The following is a 23,731-nucleotide window of genomic DNA, read 5'->3' as shown; positions in this document are numbered from 1 at the left end:
CGTCTTTACTTTTTACACAAATGTAACATTTCTCCCGGCAGTTTTGCGTTCTGGTTCGTCGCGTGAACATGGCTCTTTCTTATCGATAGATCTAATTTTTAAATATTATAACTTTTTACCTAAAATCTCTTATAATCACCACTGTTCGTCGATTAGAATATGAATTTGATTGTTCGAAGTAAATTTATTAAAATATAACAAATACGTTTCGTTTAAGTCCAAATAGTGTTTTACAAAACGACAAAGTGATTCGATATTTCTATTACGGGTGTAAGTTATAAAATCTTAAAGGTAATATTGTTGATTTCTGCGCGTAAAAAAATGGCTCTCGAACCGCCAAAATATGAAATTTTGGATGAGGAAACTACCAACGAGATGCTAAAAGTATTTGAAGGTGAAAGAGACGGCTGGGTGCTTGTAGGGCCCAAAAAGTGGCTCTTTCCGTTTAGGTACACGAAACAGGGTAAAGGATTCTACAACTTCAAGGCAAGGCCTGATGACACATGGGTTCTGTCTCATCCAAGATCTGGTAAATGTGAACTATCTTTTGTTCGTTTTGTTTGAGATATCCACTAATACTTTTATAATTTTTTGTAGGTACAACATGGACCCTGGAACTGGTTTGGCTGCTGTCGAATAATTTAAATTTCGAAAGAGCAAGAAAGGAATTCCTTGCAGAACGATTTTCGTTTCTTGAGTTAGTATAGTCTATAGTTTGCAAGATATTTTATATTAAAAACTCTTTCAACAGTTTACGTAAAACGGCATTTTATAAAATGACTAGCATTTGCGTCATGCTTGGGAAAAAATTTTAATGGGAGATTCTACGGACCAAAATAAGACGAAAATGAAGAATAACAATTTGTTGATCGAGGCTTCGTTAAAAAGTTATTAACGTTTAAAGTCCCGCCTGTAGAACAGCAGTCTGCGAACGCGTGATAGCGGAACTTCAAACGTTAATAACTTTTTAACAGAGCCTCGATCAACAAATTGGTATTCTTGATTTCCGTCTTATTTTGTCACCTAGAATCTCCTATTAAAATTTTTTTATATACTGTATATTCTAAAACAATATTATTTTTTTTTAGGTTCAGTATGTTCAATCATCCGGAAGTAACGCGTGAATTTGTGGAAATGAATAAGGGCGATAAAGGAAAAGAAGAATTTTGTAGAGGTCTTAGCGTTCCAGGATATGAGGTTGTAGAGAAATTGCCATCGCCTAGATTTATCAAATCGCACTTTCCGTTTAGCTTGTTACCTGGGATTCTGGACACTGGCTGTAAGGTAAAAGATAATCGTTGAAACAACGAAATATAGAATAATAAATTCTGTTTAAAATAATCATTTTATGAAAGATTGTATACGTCGCGCGAAATCCTAAAGATGTCGGTGTTTCTTGGTACCATTTAAATAGAGCGATCAAAACTCAAGGGTACGTGGGTGATTTTGCGACGTTCTGGAACTTCTTTCAAAATAATCTTAGTAAGTATTGTTAAACATTGTAAATATAATAACAGAATTTCTATAAAATATAACTTATTCGACGTCCAACACTTTTAGCGCCATGGAGTCCTTACTGGGAACATTTAAAAGAAGCGTGGGCGTATAAGGATCATCCAAATCTTTTGTTTATGTTTTATGAAGAAATGCAACACGTAAGTCGAAAAAAATGCTTTGTTTGCGTTAAAATTTGTTGAAATATCTTTATATCTAGGACTTCCCTGAAGCCATTAAGAAAGTTTCGAAATTTCTTGGAAAAACCTACACCGATGAACAAATGAAGGAAGTATCAGATTATTTACATATCAAAAACTTTCGGGATAATCCAATGGTGAATATGAGCGAATTGAAGGAATGCGGTATTTTAACGTCAGGAACATTTGTTAGGAAGGGGAACAGTGGTGGTTGGAGGGATATGTTTACAGCAGATCTTGACGCTAAAGCAAACATATGGATAGAAGAAAATCTTAAAGGAACTGATCTTGCATTTCCATATTTTAACAATAATATTGACAATAATAGTAATTGATATTACAAGTATCTCTTTATTACAACAAATGAAAAGATCATGTTTCGAAGTAAATAATATTTTATTGTAATATATTCTATACAAAAATGCACAAACAATAATTACAAAATGATAATGTTATTTATTTAGCTTGTTCTTCTTTCGGTTGATCAGTTTCCACAGATAAACGCACTATTACGTGAGTTCTAAAGGCATTTCGTAATTCCTTTTCTACTGCCATTGCTATGGTTTTAAGCGGTTGCCCTTTTTGCTTTAATAAACAAAATACGTTACGTTTTTTATTACACTTTAATAACACAACAGCACTAATAGTTCCATCTTCGCTGATATCAAAATGTTCCAATTTTGTTTTTATATTGTATGGTATTTCTTGGTTAAGGTGGTCCAGCAATTTAGCTCTTACTGTTTCTTCTATTACAGTTTCAAGCGATTGGTCGGTAAATGCATCTTTCTCATATTGCCAATCATTTATCTTAGCCGAATCGAGCAGATAATTCTGAAACATATGTTGAAACATAAATTACATAGGTAATTAGTTACAATTACTTTTATCCTAATATTTTTCTAATAATATTTTACCCTCAAATCGTCTACACCATCCCCAGTGAGCGCAGATACCATAAAAATATCATCAAATTTCAGCAAGCTCTTATTTGTTAGTTGGTTTATTATTTCTAGTAATGTTACTTTCTTCTTTAACTTATCAACTTTATTCAAAATCAATAACAGCGATGCATCATCCCTTTTACTTTTTAAACAGTCGAGTATAATATCGCTAATTTTAACTCTGGTAAATATATTAGTTACATCTTGTAATATTCCAATAACGTCTGCTTCGGCTATCGACTCTGCTGGATCATTCTTAAATGTTTTTGCTAAATTATACTTCTTCATTTCATGGGGTGCTGTTAATCCAGGTGTATCCATAAATACAATTTGTGTATCGTTCTCTGAATATACCGTTTCAAATTTGTGCATTGTAGTATGAACTTTCGAAGAGGTAGGGCATACCTATTCATTAAGCAGATATTCCTTTTTAAATAAAATGCTAACATAATACGCTGCTGAAGCAAATAAGATAACAAAAAGCATAAACAAGAATACGTACTGTTCTTTTTGTAAGTTGATTTATTAAGGTACTCTTTCCATTATTTGGTAATCCTACAATAGCAACCTTTAAAAATTTTGCATCTTCTCGACGTAATACCAATGTTTGATTAGAATCTAAAATATACTCATTGTTGTACTTCTCCTTCCGTGCAGTAGAACAGGAAAATAATCGTTTACAGAAATACAAGTTAGATTGAAATGTACACTTTTTGATAAAAAGTAACATTGTTTGAAATGCTTGTAAGTCTTTTAGTTTTATAATTATCAATACATTTTTTTATTTGTACGTGATTGTCAAAAAATTATTAGGTTATGTTCTTGACAACATCTTTGAATGTTGTGGCAATCCTCCGATAGAGCTTCAGCCGTTTACCTGTAGAGGCGTGCTAAGCCGCGCAGGATCATCACGATATCACATTCACCGGGCGCCATTTGTCATTGTAACTTGTAACCGTACGGACCACACAACCAGAAGCTCGTCGAGAAAGAGAAGGGGACGTATTATGTGTGCCATATTCCCCTCAAACGGCAGAAATACATATACTAAACGGTGTACAAGTTTCATCAGCCTTGTTATACCTGCCCGGTTTTAAAGTGACAATGGTAGAATTTCAAGCCGCGTCTTGCTTTTTCCCCGTATTGATGTGTGTTGTTTGAATGGAGATTATCGTATACGCGATACATTGAATTCACTCGGAGAGCTCGTGTGTGCGATCGAAGTTGTCGTATAGACAAAGTCGGGCTGTATTTAAAATTATCTTAAATGTAGTTCGCCATAAATGATGAATACGAGAAATGCGCCGATGCAGTGCATCGATTTAAAATGCACGGGATGTGGAACTTGAACTAGGGACCGTCCGCAGTCTCGCTGCGAAAAGTACTTATGAAAGTGACAAAGAAAGTATCGAGCTTTTAGCTGTTCTGATCTTACGAAGATACGGTAAATAACAATGCGTATCTGAGAAGTATCGAACGGAGCATGCATTTCTGGATTAATAAACCGGCGGGCAGGTATTACGGTTTCACTGGCCGCCGATACCCCGCCACACCTATACCAAAAACGCGTTTCAGTAAGATAATATGAAATATCTTTCAATTTGTAACCTTCTCTTAAATCTAAATCAATTTAACCCTTGTGTCAATGACTGGATATCAGGATAACCTTTTTCATATTTCATTAACAAATTTTTAACGTTCTTATCGTAATACCACAAAGCACTTTGAGTACACAAGCGCCCTGATTATTGTACAGCCCCGAGTATTTTGGTTATTTACATAAGGATTAACATACGATTACAAAAACTCGAAAATTTGCTAAATATATAGAATCATTTTTAATATAAATATCTATATTTTTGTACTTAATGGTTTTGTAGATCGGTGTCGATATAATGCGGATTTAAGACAAATGGTTACTCCACTTCATCGTTTCCATAACCTGAGCACCGCTGGGAGTATGGCTGGTCCTAGTAATGTGAATAATTGCAGGCTGATACGAACATCGATAAGAGCTAATAATAGTGAAACTCAAAACAGGTTTCCAGTTGGCTCTAGTCAACGCACTCAGCTGAACAACATCCCCAAGTAATTAAAGAAAAAGGTCTACTAAGAGGATTCTGAGGAACATGTTCTTCTTATATACAGGGTGACTCACTTATACATGTCTATCAGAAAGTACTTATAAATGATTCGCCCTTGATTATAAATTTTATGCGCAAGGATATGGGTGTTTACAAAATTATAACCAAGGATATAGTGAAAATGTACAAACTTTTTGTTTACAGTAATGTAACAACAGCTGGGAATAATCAGTTAATATTATCAAATACTACTCCGAACGGAACAAACAGAAGTCTTTTAGACTTCTCAGAGTTCAATGATGCAGAGATAGCAAGTTACAGATTACGGTGCGGCCTCTGGATAACGTTTGTGCTTGCAGCGGGATTCGTTGCAGCTGCAAAACTTTACTTTGCCAATCAAGTGAGTCGAAGTTAATACATATTAATTAAGAGAACCTTTTATAAAGTGTATCCTCCGTCGTAATTCTCCTTACAAGTAACGTTTAAATATTTTATAAATAGGGTCAAGGTTTAGAAATATTTGTGTTTTGGGGTCTATCAACGTTATTAGTATTTGCATGTTTGTACTCTATTGTGTGTCGACGAAGCCAACGCAACAATCACCAAGAGCATCGCATTCAAGAAGAACATATCGCATCTGTAACTGCTACCAATACAATACCCACTGAAAATATTAGACCTGTTTCTGTAGTAAGGCAAAATCCACCACCACCTTATCACATTGCTATTTTAATTCCGCCTAATTCGACGGACGAGGCACCGCCACCGTCTTACGACAAAGTCATGCGATAAGTGAATGTTGATATTAAGTCATAATGTATAGAACTCTATCACTATTTTTTCATGTAATACATTTTTTAAAGACGAATCATTGATACAATATATTATCATCGTACATCGTTAAACATAAACGTTCCACTAACGAGCTTTTAATTTATGAAAAGCAAGTAAAACATAGGTATCAACAAATGTTCTAGGATAGGCAAACTTTACATCTGTGATATATATAGTGATGCAACATCGACATCATTCTTGATAATGTTTATGACTAGAAAGCATAAGAAGACTATTTTGGGCATTATACAATGTCCAAACAGAGGAATGAAAGACAAGCTTGCAATATTTTATGTTTAGTGAAAGAGAATATGTATTTTAATTTTTTATACCTAAATGTATGCTTGTAATTTATTTAATCAAAAAAACATATAGAATAGCGTACCATTGAAAAAACCAAAACGTTTCTTTATTTTCTTTATGAAGCACGTAACATGTAATTTACGCAAAATCAATATATTCGTTCGTTTAAAGAATAAAAAGTATTATTTCCGCAACAGAAACGAAGAAAATTTAAATCGGCGCACAAATGCCAGTCATGTTTAATGTATAAACTGCTCACTCTTCCCATAAACCAATCTCATATGGATAAAGTTACAAGTTTTATAGCGTAATAATTAATGAAAACGTAGATTAAGCATTATGTGTTTTATAATATTTAATTACATACATGTACATAATATGGGTAAGTGTGTACATACGCAACGCACACAGCAAGCACACATACATCTTTGTCAGTCTAAAACTTTTCGACTGACGTAAACGCAACTAACACGATTTTATATCATTTTTTTTTCTTTCTTTTTTTGACAATGTCAAAAGCGTATACGCGCATATAAATTATAGCTTATATAGTAACTTTGTTTCATATTTAAAACAAATTTATATAATATATCATCATATAGAATATTAAATTTTTCTTTTTACTAACAATGAACTTCAAGCTATAGTTCTGTACATCAAAATATAGCTTGTAATAAGGAAAGTATTGTTATTTTGTTTTATTATATTTTCAATTAAGAGTACCAAACTCGTTATAAATTTCTATGCTACACTATACTTGTATAGCTTTATCATATAATGATTAAGTGTAGGTGCTTATTTTGTATACATAACGTGCTTAAATATCATTTCACTATAAGACTTTATGTATTAAAGACTCGTTCGTCTTTTCTTGATATACATAAAATAGAAGTAACTGCACCAATACACAAATAAGATACGAAACATAAAAGTATTTAATATTGTATTTAAATTCTAATAAATTAGTTTAAGTATTTCATTTAATTTAAACAGAAATTATGTACCCAAAGGAAAAGAATATATGTATAAATTCTTTGATCAACTATTGCAACTGTATCAATTAATCTACATTATGCTTTGCAAAGTTAGAAAGTTTAGATGAAAGCTATACACAATCTGTACATAGAAACAATATGTAGAAAGATAATAATAAAATGAAATAAAGGTTGCAACACGAAGATCTATATTTCATGGGAAAAAGATTACAAAAATAAAAAATAAATTTCGTTTTAATTTTAATTAAAAATTTTCTAAACTTTTAAATTATATAAGATCTTTATAAGGTTATTGGTGCATTTACAATATTTAAACAGATTTCTCTTTCCTTTCGTACTGAAAAATGTATAATTTTAAAACTATTGAAATGTAATATGTAAGTTATACAATTATTTTTCCCTTTGCGAGAATAATTTTCAATATTTTAATCGCTGCAAACAATATACCGAAGCTTGTAGCACTATTTATAAGGTAAAAATTATCCACAATATTTGTAAATTTGAATAATCCAATTTACATTAAATTGCATGAATTATCAAGCTGTCTTTAAAACATGTAACTACTACTACACAGACATACAAAACCAGTATTTTACAAGGAAAATAAATTTAATAATAGATATAACTGCGATGCCATGTTCCATACAGAGAAACAAACAGTGAAAATAATATTAAAGTTACCAAGCAAACAATGAGTAGCTATTTTTCAATGAAACTGAATCGCTACTTAAGTAATATTCTTCGATTCGGTTTAATGATTTGTCACAGTTACATCTGTGAAGGCACTCGCATAATCGCAAATATTTACACATCCGTCAGTGACAGTTAAGAATCGTAACACTACATTATTATATTGTTTTGCAATCGGCGTCTGTAAAATCAGTTCTGTAACTCTGTGTAATAGATTCATAAGAAAAGCTACACTCATAAAAATGTCTCCTTTCATTGCTCAAAAGGATAGTAAATTTTTTTTTATCACTCTGTGCAAATTATAAGTTGTAGATTATTTAGACATACGTTTTTATATTATGGATACAATATTTTATGCCGGAGTAGAATAGAGATTCCAGTTCTAAATCATGCTGAACGTAATTCACATGTTTAATGTGTGCCATGCTTAAACTCGTTGGATTTCAAATAATTTTACGTCTGTATCATACCAAATCGGTGGTTCAACGTTTCTCAAGTATATTACACCCCACATGTATGTTCTGAACCAAGCCGTTGTACCTGCATTTGCTTGATATCGTCTGATAAGTATAGGGTGTGGTACTGGTAACAAGCCAACTAAAGTGCCGTGTTGTAAAAATTTCAAAATTTCGCTTTCATCCGTCAGACCCCTAAAACGTTCAAGAAACAAATAGAAAATAATCAAAATTTTTATTGTAAGAAATTTTAGAACTTAAAATAGTAAATCGTGTTTACTCACTTATCAATGCATATTTTTTCGACTTGTGGTACAAGAACTTGAAGTAATCTCATAATAGTTTGCAGCGGAAGTTTACTCTTCCACTGATACACCCAATCGCTCGAAGGAACCCACTGATTTATGTTGTTAGAGGAATTAGTGTACTCTGCCACTCTGATACCTCCCTTCTGTTTAATTAACAACGCAATAAATAAATTATAAATATTCAAGGAAATTATAAATTAACAACACAGTCATGTTCCTACCGGTATAACGGTATTTTTAGTAGTAGTCATTAAATCCTCTGAACTGTCTGTATTGTTTTGATGATTAGCTTTCCCTACGTCAACGTTCACCGAAGGACTTAACGGATGCGCAGACTCTTTCTCAGTCATTTTCTCGATACCTGGCACAAAAGTAATCCGCTCGCAAAAATTCAATAAAATTTATTAGCATCACGCCGCGCACTAACGTGAATTTACCTGGCGTTTCTAACAAAGTTGCTTTTAATGTTCCAGGTTCTGCTGGTTGAGCAGGATGGGATCCTTCCATCGCTGCTTCGTTAATATTTTCACTAGACGTACTAGCGGGTACATGTCTGCGTTGTCTCTTACTGAGAGATTTGGCAATTGTATTACAGTCGCTTGGTAGATTTGCTAATGCGTGAAACACTTGTCTTTTACGTATTATAGTGTAAACCAAATTGCTGTTCCCATCAAATTGATACTGGTAATATGAACATTATATTAGATTTATTTAAATAAGAAATAACTTGTAGAAAAATGTATGAATCACCTGAATAATATTGTTGAAGATTTCAAGGAGAAAGAATACCAAATGATGATTAGTAGGAGCCGAGAACAAAAACCATGGAGTACTAAATGCTTCGAGTAAATGCAATAATTTTGTACTAGCCACCATTGACAGTGTTTTCAGGTATGGTGAAACATTAACTAGAATCGTTAGTAGACAGTCAAACAATGGCTGTAGTCTTTGATGTCCGGTTGTGATTATCTTGTGAAAGACAGTGACTAACAAATCAGCATGTGTACCTGTAAATATTTTACAATTTTGTATAACATTTTATTGTAACACGGAGTAATATTACTGTACCTGTAAAAACCGGTATATCCATAGGTACCGTGGCCGTATATGGTTTGTTCAATCGAACACCAAAATTACGTTCGCCGCTCAACAGAAGTAGAATAAACACGCCAATATGCATCAATCCAACTCGAGCTAAAAAAATTATTTTCAATTGTTTCTTCTCTAGAGAAATTTATCCGATTGCCAGGATTTAAAAAACTTACATTGGTCTGCGCGCGAATCATTTAAGTGGTACAATATAGGCACTAACACCTCAAGAACGTCGGAACTTTTTAGTACATAATATAAAAATTTCTTGTTGTAATCGCACATCTTCCAGAAGAATACCAATAATTCTTGGTGAAAGTGTACTTTTTTAGTCGAGTTTGGTAAATATGTCTGCATCAATGGATTATTCAATAGTCTTGTGATACCTTTCAGTACAAACTGAAAATCTATAAAAACAGTTGTCTTTTAATATTATAATTTACTGAGTTTCTTGTTTGAAATTAATACAACTAAATATGTAGACAATTTTTACCTTCATCTCTATGAATACGACTCAGATAATTAATAAATAAATTATCCCCAAGAATTCCTTCTTCCAACGGAGCACCACCGCTAGTATCGTGATCTAGTGTTACTATAAGAATTTGCAAAGCAACGTCGACGAGAGGTTCCAACGAATCGGTAAATAATAAGTGATTATATGGTACGCCAAGTCCAACAGGATCGTATGCGCATACTGTATTCAACAGTGATGTGAACATAGGTAATGCATGTCTGTTATAGAAATATCAAAAGTTTCCGTAAATACGTACAAATACATAGAATGAATTTTATAGTAAAAGTTGTTACGAATTACCTGTTTTCAGAACTGGTTAAATGCTGGATCCATTTATTCGGCGTTACCGAAAGATCCATAGGAGGATTGTACATGGTTTCACTGAAGCATGTGAGTAACAATTTTAACAACTCTGTTCTGTTTGAATCTAAAATTGAATATCTAGGAGGCGAGTGTGCAAATCCCACACCAGCTTCCCAAATGTATTCACAGCTATCTATAGACTGCAGTTCTTCTGCTTTGTCCTAGGTAATTTAAAATACAATCTGTTAACATTTTTATTATTATTAAATAAAGAGAAATACTTACAGGACCAGATTTTCGATTTGCAGCTACCGTAAAGTCAGGACAGAACAATAAATCCTAAAACCAGACACGCATGTTATTAAGAAATTCAATTTTTTTTTGTTTCTTTTGTTATTTAGTATGCGATCGTACACAAAGCGCGTTAAGTAGAGAGTGAGCCAATGGAATGCTTTCTTCATCCTCTTTGCCAGGTAAACTGGACCAAAAGAATCCCTTCCAATCAGGATCCTCGAAAATATATGGCAATAGTCTTGTCAACAAACGGCAACAATTCAAAACAGTTTGTTGTTCCCTTTGTGTTCTACAACTATTATCCACTGCCTTTACTAATTTTTCGACCGCTTTGTAACATAATGTGGCTAAATTTGATGGTGCCTCTTCCCTCAGTATACGAATCTCAGGAGCAGGAATTAAAGTAAATATGTCTTGGACATTGGTCACATTTTCGGACCAAAATTGATCCCAAAATGTATCATCCGTTGCATTGATCACCTATAATCAAAACAAAACCTGCTATACTGTTTTATCCTTTTAACACCTACACTTGGGTATACTCAAGTATGGGTAACAATACTGCTCAACATGCTCAAGTAAAAAAAATTACCATAAATGAATCATTTAGCTTTGTTATTTATTTATTTTATTTTTATATGTAGTTACAGGTATGTTAATTAAAAAAAATTGTGAAATTAATTTAGCATCGAGGTTTCTCCTACCACTGATTAATTCAGCAGTATAAAGGTTAACCTAAATTATCGAAATGTATTTGTCAAATCGCGTAATGCATACAACTAAATGAAATTAAAAAAAAAAAACGATTTAATCCGAATCAGAAAGTTATTTTGGTGATAATACAAATTTGTATATATTTCGATGCATACAAACGTCAAACGTCAACCGAATCATATGTTGCTGAACGTGATAATAAACAATAATTTTTACTTGTGTTTTCGATGTCAGTTGAACGACCGCTTTCCGAAAGTTTAACTTTGTGTCAGCATTTCCCATGTTGTTCTGTCTTTTATTGGCTTGCAGTTAAAAGATTGTTGTTAAATGATAAAAATTACTTGTTTCGCTTTAAACAAGAACGATCACGGCCACCGCCATGTTTACACGCTACAGTATAGCAGTGTTACCAATAAGAACTTCTCTTTATTTTTGAAACGATAAATTATTCTAGATCATAAATCATTCGAAATAACGCGATAACTTCTTGAGTACTTTTATGTTACCTAAATGACTTGTATCACTTTTACATACGGAAGTTAAAAATTGCAATGTTAAATGTTTCTTCTTTGGATCAATAATGCAATGAAATTTCAATTTTTCATAAATGTTTACGAGTGAAAAATAAAACTACATAATTTGTTTGATAGTATAAATAGTTATTGTTTATAATTTCGGAATTGTTCACGCGAGTATAGGGGAATGTAATAGAGATGAATGCAGTATAATTATGGTAAATAACATGTTCAATTTATTTTCTATATTTTCCTTGAATCCATACTCTATACATTTTAAGCTGTTTCCCTCTATTAACTTGCAGCCTCTTGTCTACTAAATTTTGTTCTTCCACAAAGCAGCAACTCGCGAATAGTGTCTTAACTTCTTCTGCAAATAAATACATGGCATTTAAGATTCAACAAAGTCGGTAATACAGATATGAAAAGGTAATTAAATATACCTTGTGTAAAAAAATATACTCTGGTTCCATCCCCTCTGGCATAAAAATTTTCTGCAAGGCAACTGCCCTGTTTGAATCTCAGTTGGGCTAAATCGTATCTCCCATAATCCCTAAACAAAACTAATCCACCTGGTTTTAAATATTTGTACACCTGTTGTATAACATGTTTCATTCTGTAAATAGAATATGATTCATAAATTTCACAAGTTTCAACTATACAATTTCATACATTCAATCGAAGGAAATGTATACTTGTTTGGATTTATAGCCGAAAGAACAAATATTAGCACTACAATGTCCAGACTTTCTGGTTCAAAAGGTGTTTCCCATTCTTCTTGCGTCGCATCTAGAACAAATGCCTTACACCTGGATGTATCGTACGAAGGATTCTGCATCAGTATGTCTATTGCTTTCGTGGAGAAGTCGGAACAATATACAAATAAATTTGGATCCGTGTTGTACAAAAGTATCGGAAACACTGTGTTTCCTACCCCACAGCCAATCTCCAAAATTTTACTCCCATTAGAACTAGGTAGATCGAGAATTTTAATATGAGTTTCTGTGCTATTTCCGTCCATGTCCTTGGACACAGATCTCAGAGGCTGTTTAATATTTTGTTTTACATTGGTCATGGCTAGCTCTGGAAATTCAGTAAATAGCCAGTGCCTATCCTTGAAAAATCTGCAACATTGAAAACAAAACCTTTGTAGATGGATATTTTCTATAAAACTAATTGTGTAACACTTTACTAATATAGTATATCGGTATACTTATTCTCGTGTATTCCATAAAATTTATCCCAATATTTATTAGCTTCATGTTCATACTCCCAGATCTTTTCATCCGGAAACGTCACTATCGAATTTTGGTTTACTTTTTGTTGAGCTAATTTTTGCTGTTCTTCGTCCCATGTAACATTGTCCCTTCAAATAATAGTCATAAAAAAAATGTTAAATCATAATTCGACTTGAAATTATTATAGTTTATAGGTTAAGATTTTATAACCTCTTAATATAGCAATTATATCGGTAAATATTAAATAAGAAAAGATTTCTACCACGAATTGTGTTGAAATACATTGGTATAGTTAGATAGTATTCTGTTGCCAAACTGAGGTCTTTTTTCGTTCGATTTATCTTGATTAGCTTCCAATATGTCCTCTTCCATCTTTACATTTCGCGCTTTTGATGAAACACATGCGAGTGTACAAATACTCAACGCAGACAATGCGTTAAAATTGTACAAATATGTTTCCCAAAACGAGGCGAGAACGATACATTTTTTTTCATAAAAATATATATTATGAGCGACAGGACTGACTTTACATGAAAGCAAACGGTGTAACCTAAGGGTACTTGATCAAGAAATAGAAAAAAATATCAAACAGTAAACAACACTTTCCAAAAAAAAATCGTAGTCAACATGGTCATGAAAATCTGTCTACATAATTTCCTGCTTTATTTACAGATAAACTCGGAAGTTGCAAAAATTTCCGAGTTAAACATCACCTTAACTAATTACACCTAAACGAAAAGTAAATTCGACGAACATCATGGTACAAGGAAAAAAGGATTGGACATCTATGATAATGTTATCGTACAGCTGTGATCGAACTGTCGTGAAGCAGGACAGGTATGTCAACGTACAGCCGACAATCATTACGAAATTCAATTACAAGACGGACGAATCATAGAGCGCCGTGCCAACCACATATGGAAAGGTGGTTGTGGAATTCTGAATCCAGAAAGATGACCTTCGAAAACAACAATAGAAGACCATGAACTGTTAAGTACACTAACAGTAAGCAAGGAAGGGTAGTTTACAAACTCTTCTAATATCGTTTCTCTGTTTGTTTTTTTCTCAGAGAGGCATCTCGGTAATTCATATCCACCGCCAACGAAGGCGCCGTGAAAACTGGACAGTCAACTTCACTTGTCCGTTGTTCGACAAGAGAGTTCGAGGTGGGACGAGAGATATGACGAGATCTGATATGGGGCAGTTGCTATTTTATTAATTTGATAATAATAACATTTTATTAACAGCAGAATGTTGATTGTTATGCAAATAGGGACCTAACAGTTGAGGTTGTGTGGTATGCGGAAACAGGATGGGTATGACGTAGAGGGTGGCACGTTGCGTCATTGGATGATTGGTACCGCACGAACGAATAGTGCGATTGTGTTTTTCTCCTTTATTCTCAAATCGATATCACTCTTGAATATACGTAAAATTTCATTTAACTCTCATTCCTTCGATAATAAAATCTAACGCAATGGAGAAAGACTCGTAGACAATTATAAGCGTTTAAAAATTAAAAAAAAAAAATGTATGTATCATTATGATTCTCGTCTTTGTTACAGTATGCGTTAAAGACCTATCTAAGTTTAGTTTAGGTCCAAGTTTTTGTTTATTCGTTTAAATTTTCTGGAAATCCACGGAACAGTAGAGATTTTCCACGGCAACACGTTGCTAAGGGCTACATGCTTCTTCTTCCGCTACTGCATGGCGCTTCATGCCTCGTCGTGGGTGGCTGCCGTGATGTCCTAATCCCACTAAGTCCCTAGGGGTGAGATCGATACATCCATTTCTCTTTCCCTCATGTTTTCACGGGGGCTAGTACTTGCTAATTTTCACTGGCTCCGAAAAACACGACAAAGATGCAATAAATAATTTCTCTCACTATTTCTTTTTATAACATTTAATTTTTTATCTTGAAACACGTTTCAGCTATGTTGGAAAATCTCACAGAAAGGATTGAATATTTCTACAAGACAGTGCGCAATATAAATTCAACCAAAGTTCCTGATCACTTTATTCTGGATCAATTCATGTAGTATGAAGTATAATAGATATCTGTTTGTACGTTGGATCATTGATGTTGCAAAAATTCTACAAAACAATTACCTTTCACAGTCGATGGAAGATTCTTTGTATAATAATTAAAATAATATAAATTATTTATAAAAAGATAGAGTATTTTTTTTTTTGTTAAAAATTTTTGTTAACAATGATTCAGAATGTCGCATGGACAAAAGTACAGTAAAATATCGTAACAGAATTGTGAATTTTTCAGATGGACGGAAGGGTTTGGCGCATACGAGCGAGAAAGATGGGCGTAGGAAAGCACGCGTAAGCGAAAAAATAAAGCGACTGACAACGGGAAAGCGAAGCCTGGGATTTTCACGACGAAAACGGAGATATTTCCCTGCGCAGGATTTTTCAATTTTTCAATCACCATTTTGAAAGGGAATAAGGATGACACGCAAAACGATGTAAGGAGGGTACAGGTTGACCCGGATGAAACTATTCGCGACGCGAGATGGGCGGCAGTCGTATTTCGCGATGGTTGTTTCCAAGTTTGATAAACCGTCGGGGGATATCAATTTCGAGCGTTGCCCCGCGGCATTGTCTCGTCCCGTCTCATTTACTGTTTACGTTTCAGGAGTCGGCTGGCGAGTCCGGTGCTCTCCCTTGCGTAATTGCTGGAAAAACGTGGGCAGGGCAGGGAACGAAGGCTGGCCCGTCGAATCGTAAAGTAAAAGGGAGAAACCGTCACGAGGGCCCGTGACGTCCCGGCATCTCCCTTGTGCTTTTTATTCCTTCCTCTTCCTCGAAGGTTGAACGTCGCGTTCCCGAGTTTTGACGCGCGCTCGCTAAACTCAAAAAGCGTCCATCGTCGTTGCGAAATTTCGCAGGAAAACCGAGGACGGAGGACGGAGGAGGGGGGGAGGTCCTCGCCGTTTGATGGAACAAGAGTGAGAAATATATACGCGTGCACGTATATATATTTATGTATGTGCGTGCGCGAGGAAAGGGATGCTGAAAGGACAAGAGGAGGCTGGGAGGAAGAGGGAAACGGGGGAAAAAGAAGGCGACAGAAAAAGATAAAGGAGAGAGAGAGGGAGGGAGGAGGGGCAGGGAGATGCAGAGATAGAGAGAGATCGGACCCGTAAGGGAGGAAAAGGTAGAATGACGGGGAGAGGGTGAGAGAGGGAGAGGAAGGAGAGTAGAGAACTCTGCGCGCCGCAGCACTACGGGGTGGTTGCCCTCGTCTGCGCTTTGTGGGAAATGCCCGCTCAATAACGCGTAGGTCCTCGTCTGCCCCTTCTCACCCTCGGAGGCATCGCAGCAAGGGCCACTGCCCCAAAAGGCATGGCCACCCGTCGAACAACCCTTATCCTACTCTCCCTCCTACCCAGAAGACACTCCTCGAGGTACTCCTCCTCCTCCTTCGGACGTTTCGTAGCGTCCGAAAAGGATCGAACCTTGTCCTTATACCACGTTCACTCGGCGTCGCGTTGCTGCAGACAGTACCTCCCCCTCCTCCGATCGATGGACCTGCATCGATTAATCTTGCGATCGTAGGATTCGTGGGCAGAGACCTGCTCGAAGAAGACTTTCCTTCGACGAGGTCGCGAATGACGTACCCGGCTTATCGCGCGAAACGTACGCAATCGCCAGCGATAAATTAGCGGAAACAAGATCGAATTGTTATTAATGGATCGCGACGTCAGATACCTACGCTCCTGGACGAAACGATATCCCGCGTTCTTGTTGCGTTTCGCCAAACTACTGTACTCGGGTCGTTTCTGACCCGTATCAGCAATTTCTATTCAATCGATAAGGAACGTAAATAATGATTGTGTACTGTCGTTTGGTCCACCGGGTGTGTTCGTTGATGTAAAACGTCTTGCTATTCCGGTCGAGGTAATTTTTGTATTCGACGCAAGGGAAACCGTCTCGCGAGTCGATATTTCTATTTGCGACGATTAATTTTTTTCCTCCTGGTTCTCTCTCATGTAGGTTAGCATTTTAGGTATTTACGAACGAAACAGAGGGAGATGTTTAATTCTGTCTTCGCGTTTCAGCTTTTGGGGAAAGTGGTCGATATCAGCCCAGTATTCCGAGGCACCTCACCCTCGTTCCGGGCATGGTGGAACCCCCAAAGATCGTTCGGGCAATGACCCCGAGATTATATATTCCGCCGGTATAGGGTGGTACAGGGTTATTCCCCCTGAATTTGTCCGCGGAACTGTACCTTTTAACGAGTCGCATTGAAACCGTGACGCCACCGAAAAGTATTTCCACCGTGTCGTTGTACGGGAAAGGAACGTTGGATAAACGAACGTCAAAATGAGGATCGCTGACAAAAGTGTCTGTGAACGTTTAAAGTAATTCCGAGATATTTTATTCTACGGGATCGCGTTTTGCATACGAAGGCTCCAATCGCATAGAATAATCGGTTTTCCTTATCAATTTACTCCAGGAGCCTTGTCATCTATCGTTTCTCAGAATATAAAATAATCGTACCCTGTAAGATCGTTTCGTCCAAGTGCTCCGATGATACTTGGCTTTGCATAATAATTCTACGTCAAAGGGAGTAAATTGGCATCGGTTATAGTTTTCGCGAACTGGCATTTATAAGCCATACTCGGTACATCCACAACCAACCGGATCAATAAGTACTCTTCTTGTTCGATAGGAACTGTTTCCTTCTGCACAATCCCCATTGTAACAAATCTGATATTTTCTCGTAGCATCGTGTTACCATTAAGGCAAAGATCCGGTTTGTTTGGGCAAATAATTGCCCTTCTTTGTTAGTTGGATTTTTCAGCGCAAGAGATCTTACGAGTAACGCTCTTAAGATTTTCTGCAACGCGTTACGTAACTTTTGCAAAGGATTTCGAAATCCCAGACATCTGTTTGTAAATCGTCTGGGCAAATTGCACTGCAGGTTTCTCGCAACACACATATCTGGGGTGGACGTTGCAAGGGTGAAAATTGAAAGGGCATTAAACCGACACGCGTAAACATTAACTACGGATTAGTTCGAGAACATCGAACCTAGGAGAGCTTAGACTTCGTGTTTCGCCTTGTATTTTCTGAGCCTATTAAAAACCAGTCGAAATAATTAGGGAATCGTTCTAACAGCTTCGTACTCGATATTTTCACAGCCCCGATATACAGTGCAAATTAGGCATTCCACCGAAACTATTACTACGTCAAATTCATAGCATTCCTTTCATTCCTGACGTTTGCTCTAATTATGACGCCGGCGATTGCTCGAAACAGCATACCCACTGCTTTACTGTACGTATTGATCCTCTACTGCATAATGATACCCCCATTGGGAACCCCAGAAAAATCCCGTAACGTTTCCTGGGTTTACACTTTACTGTTCCACGACAGATTCGATAAGTTTCGCAAGATTATCGCTTAGTTTCGGTATTAAGTTATGGATCTATAAATAGCCACGAAATAATTGGTCGTTTCCCTTTTATTCCGTTATTAATCATTCCTGTAGCATCTATAATTCGTTTATAATCATAGACGACTACTTACTAATTAAAATTTCCCCACCTACGCTGGGGTATATCGATAGCCAAAGCATTAAGGGATTTAACGATCGATGCGTTCGTCACGCGTCTCATTGGTCGATGGAGGGATCTCGTTGCGGCACGGAAAACGCACGGAAAATCAGAATCGTATACCTCGGTCGGAATAACTCCGTTTCGGATTTTACAGCATGCGTGCAAATAGATGCGTAGATACCGGCCGCTCGTATCTATTTATAACGGCGACGGATCGCGGGGCAATTGACCGCGTGGCCTTGACTTCCTGTTGACCCGAGTGCCCCTAGGGAATTTTGGCGTACCTCGTGGAATTTCTTGCCGCGATATCCGGAGAAACGTGTCTACTAAATTTTTTGATAACGCTCCACGCGACCAGCGAAAAATATACGCGACGATATTGCGTGTGGACAGCCGGGGGTTACCGTACCTAGTTCCTAAGAAAATACTATCCGTGGAGGAGGGGGGGGTGAGGGGCGAGGCGACAGGGACAGAGGGAATACAATCATACACGTAACACACGTACATTGTAAATAATTAGATCGTCCACAAAATCTGTAAAATTAAGTAAATTAATTTTTCTTTTTTTTCGAGAAGAATAAACACGTGTATTTGCAGTATAGCGGATAACTCAGAAACCGATAGAGAATTATAACGCGAGCGTAGTTTTTCAATCGTCGAGGCGATAAATAACTGTCCGCGACACGTTCGACAGCGTAGATTTTTAATCATCGTCGATACCGCGGTTCTTTGATAAATATCACTTTTGGCCTTCCTATCGTAACGATTGACGCGGCCGCGGGTGGTGTGGCATGTTTATAGCGGCCATTTATAACGGTGCCAAAAATTTGATATCGCGGCTCGAAGGTGGAGAACTTCGAGTATCTTCGCGATCGTGGGCGGTGCGGTGGAAATTTCGATCGATAAACGATCGGGGAAAATTGCCAGGCGACGGGGAAGCCGCGGCGATCTGGCGGTGGATTCGGTTCGGTCCGTTAACAAAAATCGGGTCGTATCGATTCCCCGCGAATAACTTTGTTTAGCTTACTCGGGTCCGCGTGGTTTTTTTCTGCAATCGGTAGGAAACCTGTTCGTACGAGCAACGGAATGTCTGAGTGGCCTGCCGTCCTCTCATCTCCGTGCAATTCCACGCGTAGTAGAACGAGTCGACCAGGTGAGATCGTTCATTCTGCAAGGGACAATTTTTGTTTCAGCCTGCGAATAGGAGGAGCTCACGAGTGGACGTGGCGAAATCGAAGTTGGAAAACAACGCGGTGAAACGGGAAAGGGGCGCGGGGAGGGGAGGGCTGAAGAGAATAAGGGGACGCGAAAATAAAAATGTCCGTCATTAAAACGGTGCTTTAAATGCGAATTGTTGTTAACTACCGTGGATCGCGTTACTGTTCGCGTTGCAACCGATCGGGTAACGAATATTAATTGAACGTCGAGGTGAACGAATAAGATTAGAAAGAAAACGAGGCAGAGGAAGACAGACAACTCGTAGGAGGTTGTGGAGGATGTCGAGAAATGAAGGCCAACGGCCTTGACCTTGTCCGTGACTTCATAGTGAATGAGAGGGAAAGAGAGAGAGAGAGAGAGAGAGAGAGAGATACAAGAAAATACATCGGTCAAAACAAAGTGGCCTGCTTTCTTCTTCGTCTGCGTCTCTGCGTGGTCGCAGCAGGCAAATCCAGGTAAACGGCCAGTCGATGCTAATGACTATGTCGCCAGGTACCCATGGTTCCCTCGAAACGGTTTATGGGAGCACAGAGGGACGGTGATTCGAGCAGAGATTGCCTGTCTATGGTAGATAAAGGTTGCTCACTGACTCAGACTTGGGTTGTTTGGGTAATGACAGAACGTATTAGACGGGATCCACGTTATTGTGACGTGAAGTAGAACGTCATTTTGGGCATTTCGGTGAAAGCAATAGTCGTGAATGCAGTTATCGTTATCTTGGGATTAGGGAAAATGTATTTTCGTAGTTCCGTGTATTTAAACCTGATTAGTCACAACTTCGATAAACCGTTCAGCATAAACTGTATTATTTTTGTTTATAAACTTTGCCACCTTCATAACTGCACGACGTGTTTTAAAAGTTAATACGTTTATGTCTTGAAATTATTTGTAATGCCATATCTTTATTCCGATAATTAAATATCAGCGACCGTTCGTTTGACATCATTTGTAACTTCATAAAAATGTTGCAATGTAAATTTAACTGGGAAATCGCTGGCAAAAATAATTGAGATTAATGGTGTTACGCGAAATGATTTATTGCTCGTGAAAATCGTACAGACATGACCCGAAGAGATAGCAATTTATATGTATTTTTGCAGTTCCCTCCAAGGATTTCTTGCCCGGAAACCTGTAAAGTCAATAGTATCGTTACCAAAAAGTAGCGTATTCGTAATACTTGCCACCTTGCGTCTGTACACGCGCGTGATAAGCTTGGTTACAACATAACTGGAATGCACGACTGGCGCGACTGAAGAGCAGCGAATCAGATTTTCCAATCGTTACGCCGCTAGACGAGAATCATCGTACGATTGCAAATGTAGAGGGCATCTTTCGTAGTCAGCGCATAGCTACGCCCAATACGCGGTAAAAAGAAGAAAATTGTTCCGTAACAATATGATAGAGACGATCGCGAAGACTGCGAGCGGAAGATCAATTTGAAGGAATATGTTCCTGCGCGGACTCGATCGATTTAGATCGAAGATTACGCCGTTGTCTAACAGCATCCTGTGAATGAGAAATGTCGATGACCGCGAAGAAAATTACCGAGATTTGCCGTTGAAAAGGGGAAAAAAGCGACAGGAAAATCTCGTCTCCTGACCTCGAGGGAGTAGGAGAAGTGAGTGAGGTCGTTTCACGATCGATAACGCGAGTCTCTCGCGAGAAGGTGCGAAAGAACCTCGTCGAGCACCAACGAAAGGGCCGAAAGAATCGATCTCGTCCTATGAAAAGAAAGAGAGAGAGTGAGAGACCTTAATACCTACCGGTTTTTCTTCTTTAACAAACGCTCGACGAACGAGAAGAGAGACTTGGTACTATCTCAGGTAGATTTCTACATAAGAGGGCATACGGAACACACGTTTATTGCCGCATCGCAAAGGGTCGTATATACGGGGGTGAGTGTACCACCCGCCACTGTCTGTCGTCCGTTTTCTCTCTCTTCTTTTTTCATTCTCTTCCCTCGTATCGTCCTTCATTTTCGGTCTTCGTTTATCGCGTGGCGCTCTTGATCGCGGTCTCCGTCGCGCTCGCCGCTCGTTCATTCGCATGTCTGCCAACTGCGCCACGCCGAAACTCGTCGAGAAAACCGCGGTGATCACGGCCCTCTCTCCTCTGCGTCATTCGTTAGGCAGTAGCTTCCATCTTTGTCATACAGTCCGTACGGACGTTAGTTATCTCTTTGTCGCTCACGGCGAGTTCGTAAGATATCGTTCACGTACCGTGATACCGTGAGCGTGTGTTGAGTGGCGGTCGTGCAGACAGGTGCGGCCGCCGGAGCCCCACCGTTGGTGGTGGCGCGTACAGCGCCTCCAAGCGGCGACTCTCCTTAGTTTCGGGCAAGATGGGCGAACCTCGCCGGGCAGTAGCTTAGACTCTACCTACAAGACAACACATACACTAAATGTTTCCTAACCACAAGTAACAATTAATTGTACATTTATTTTATTTAAGGGAACACAAACTCTATTTTTGTAACATGCTGTATTAGTAGTGCTCCGTGGAATTTGTACGATAGTAAAAGGTGCGAGCCGCGTGAGATACAACGGAAGAAGACGACAACGGAAAGCACGTAAAGATAGGAAGGTTTCGCGATAGCTGGAAGACCAAGTGTGAAAGAAGAGAAATAAGTAAGAGGAAAACGGTGATCGGAAGGACGAGGAGGGTGAAGATTAAGGACTCAGAAGACAGGAACTGAAACGACGAGGACAACGACAAAGGGGACAATCCCGACGAAGACGGCAACGAGGTGGATAAGGACGATCGTACCGCAACAGTGGCCGCCACTGAGGCTGAAAACGACAGCGAAGTAGGTGATAATTCTCGCGTAGTCTCTCCGCTCGTTGACTCAGCTCGGTGTAGCTAGCTGATTCTCTCGGTGTGGTGCGTGTTTTAGTAACGAGTTACGACGTGGAGAAAAGTGTACGACTGATAGTAGTGAAGTGTATAGCCGACACACCCTCTTGACACTCGACATCCGTCTCATATCGCCATCGGTTCAGCTCTCTACCCCCTTCTTTTCTCATCCTTCTCGCTCTTTTCTTTGGTACATTTACGTAGTACACGCGTGTACATTCGATCACTGCAACAGAAAGCCGCACACATCACGTCCCTCTTTCCTCTACTCTTCCTCCCGTCTCGACCCCTCGTCTCTTTGCGGATCGTTCTGCCGTCTTCTTCTCTTTCTTTCGTACGGTGCAAAGTGATTTATCGTCGCGCTTGTTGCATCGGATTTCGTCGGTGTTAAAACCATACCGACCGGCTATCGTGTCCCTTTGCGTTCGTAACCATACGTACCGTACTTCGTCCTAGCTCTACCCCCTCCCGATAACCTCCCTCCCCTCCCCCTTCCCCCCTCGTTTTACGAAGCGTCTCACCCACACCTATTCGTCCTCTCTCTCTCTTTATTCCTCGCTCTTTTTCTGCCTCCGCTCCACCCCGGTTTATCGGCCGATCGGAGTGCAAATTCGTTCGTGACCGTGCTGTGTGGGTTCTGCATCTAACCAGTGTCGGGAGATACGAAAAACACGGCTGACGCTGCTCTCTTGGCAACGCCAGACCAAAAGCCACCAACGACGTATAAGTACGATTAGAGATTCAAGAGAGAGAGACACTTTACCGTAGTAATAGGACCGACGGCACGGTATCGTTTCGTTTGGCGCCACGAGCGATAACACCGCTAATATGTCCGTGAGAATGGAAAACGTAGCCGCGCCGAGGAAGCTCAACTATAAAATGATGGTGAGTACGAGTATGCAATGTTCTCTTGTCATTTGTTTCTTATTTTGAATACGGTCAATCGTCCTGGTCACATAGCGCGTTCCAATCCTCACGCTGCTCAGAGCGTGCGTGCATAGTTACTTCTGTATACACGTTCTTGGAAAACGTAGCGTTACCATGGGGGCGGCCGATGGCCACGAACCTTGCGGAACCGGCGTAGTTTGACAGTTTGCCGCGGGGCGTCTG

At 38.3% G+C, this 23,731-nt stretch overlaps 6 protein-coding genes across 15 annotated transcripts in view; 3 read left to right on the top strand and 3 right to left on the bottom strand.

Annotated features, from left to right (window-relative positions):
- Positions 1 to 321: 321 nt before the first annotated feature.
- LOC122398380 (sulfotransferase family cytosolic 1B member 1-like) lies at positions 322 to 2,117 on the top strand. Its single transcript, XM_043398174.1, has 6 exons — positions 322 to 529; positions 598 to 697; positions 1,089 to 1,284; positions 1,356 to 1,482; positions 1,561 to 1,655; positions 1,715 to 2,117. The coding sequence occupies exons 1-6, from the start codon at positions 322 to 324 to the stop codon at positions 2,027 to 2,029; spliced, it is 1,041 nt and encodes a 346-aa protein (XP_043254109.1). The 3' UTR covers positions 2,030 to 2,117.
- An 18-nt stretch (positions 2,118 to 2,135) lies between these two features.
- Positions 2,136 to 3,478, bottom strand: LOC122398381 (GTPase Era, mitochondrial). Its single transcript, XM_043398175.1, has 3 exons — positions 3,138 to 3,478; positions 2,609 to 3,040; positions 2,136 to 2,525 (listed from the first exon to the last, which is right to left on the bottom strand). The coding sequence occupies exons 1-3, from the start codon at positions 3,363 to 3,365 to the stop codon at positions 2,151 to 2,153; spliced, it is 1,035 nt and encodes a 344-aa protein (XP_043254110.1). The 5' UTR covers positions 3,366 to 3,478; the 3' UTR covers positions 2,136 to 2,150.
- Positions 3,479 to 3,564: 86 nt separating this feature from the next.
- LOC122398391 lies at positions 3,565 to 6,316 on the top strand. 2 transcript variants are annotated; one of them, XM_043398195.1, is made up of 4 exons: positions 3,565 to 3,742; positions 4,516 to 4,723; positions 4,924 to 5,119; positions 5,221 to 6,316. In XM_043398195.1, the coding sequence occupies exons 2-4, from the start codon at positions 4,548 to 4,550 to the stop codon at positions 5,509 to 5,511; spliced, it is 663 nt and encodes a 220-aa protein (XP_043254130.1). In that variant the 5' UTR covers positions 3,565 to 3,742; positions 4,516 to 4,547; the 3' UTR covers positions 5,512 to 6,316. The 2 variants fall into 2 exon arrangements, with proteins under 2 accessions (XP_043254130.1, XP_043254129.1); XM_043398194.1 differs by having other exon boundaries at positions 3,571 to 4,209.
- Positions 6,317 to 7,237: 921 nt separating this feature from the next.
- LOC122398346 (protein HID1) lies at positions 7,238 to 11,595 on the bottom strand. Its single transcript, XM_043398110.1, has 12 exons — positions 11,438 to 11,595; positions 10,628 to 10,987; positions 10,499 to 10,552; positions 10,211 to 10,434; positions 9,887 to 10,128; positions 9,570 to 9,800; positions 9,373 to 9,498; positions 9,055 to 9,311; positions 8,742 to 8,985; positions 8,526 to 8,665; positions 8,281 to 8,447; positions 7,238 to 8,191 (listed from the first exon to the last, which is right to left on the bottom strand). The coding sequence occupies exons 1-12, from the start codon at positions 11,501 to 11,503 to the stop codon at positions 7,969 to 7,971; spliced, it is 2,334 nt and encodes a 777-aa protein (XP_043254045.1). The 5' UTR covers positions 11,504 to 11,595; the 3' UTR covers positions 7,238 to 7,968.
- Positions 11,596 to 11,957: 362 nt separating this feature from the next.
- LOC122398385 (tRNA N(3)-methylcytidine methyltransferase METTL2) lies at positions 11,958 to 13,522 on the bottom strand. 2 transcript variants are annotated; one of them, XM_043398182.1, is made up of 6 exons: positions 13,237 to 13,522; positions 12,950 to 13,102; positions 12,768 to 12,860; positions 12,432 to 12,695; positions 12,180 to 12,352; positions 11,958 to 12,106 (listed from the first exon to the last, which is right to left on the bottom strand). In XM_043398182.1, the coding sequence occupies exons 1-6, from the start codon at positions 13,344 to 13,346 to the stop codon at positions 11,973 to 11,975; spliced, it is 927 nt and encodes a 308-aa protein (XP_043254117.1). In that variant the 5' UTR covers positions 13,347 to 13,522; the 3' UTR covers positions 11,958 to 11,972. The 2 variants fall into 2 exon arrangements, with proteins under 2 accessions (XP_043254117.1, XP_043254116.1); XM_043398181.1 differs by having other exon boundaries at positions 12,432 to 12,860.
- Positions 13,523 to 22,017: 8,495 nt separating this feature from the next.
- The window catches only part of LOC122398362 (protein alan shepard-like), a 36,699-nt gene continuing 34,985 nt past the window's right edge, over positions 22,018 to 23,731 (top strand). For 3 of the 8 annotated variants that reach the window (XM_043398143.1, XM_043398140.1, XM_043398135.1), the window contains exon 1: positions 22,022 to 23,506. In XM_043398143.1, the coding sequence (XP_043254078.1) occupies positions 23,450 to 23,506 (57 nt within the window). In that variant the 5' untranslated portion in view covers positions 22,022 to 23,449. Of the gene's footprint in view, positions 23,507 to 23,731 lie in introns of all 8 variants that reach the window. The other 5 variants (XM_043398144.1, XM_043398141.1, XM_043398142.1 and 2 more) reach the window with 3 other exon arrangements.

This window comes from Colletes gigas, unplaced genomic scaffold (genome assembly GCF_013123115.1).
Source record: "Colletes gigas isolate AHSC1104 unplaced genomic scaffold, ASM1312311v1 Colletes_gigas_Sc00011, whole genome shotgun sequence".
Lineage (NCBI taxonomy): Eukaryota > Metazoa > Arthropoda > Insecta > Hymenoptera > Colletidae > Colletes > Colletes gigas.
The sequence above is the reverse complement of the archived record's forward strand: the minus strand, read 5'-3'. Positions and strand labels throughout refer to the sequence as shown.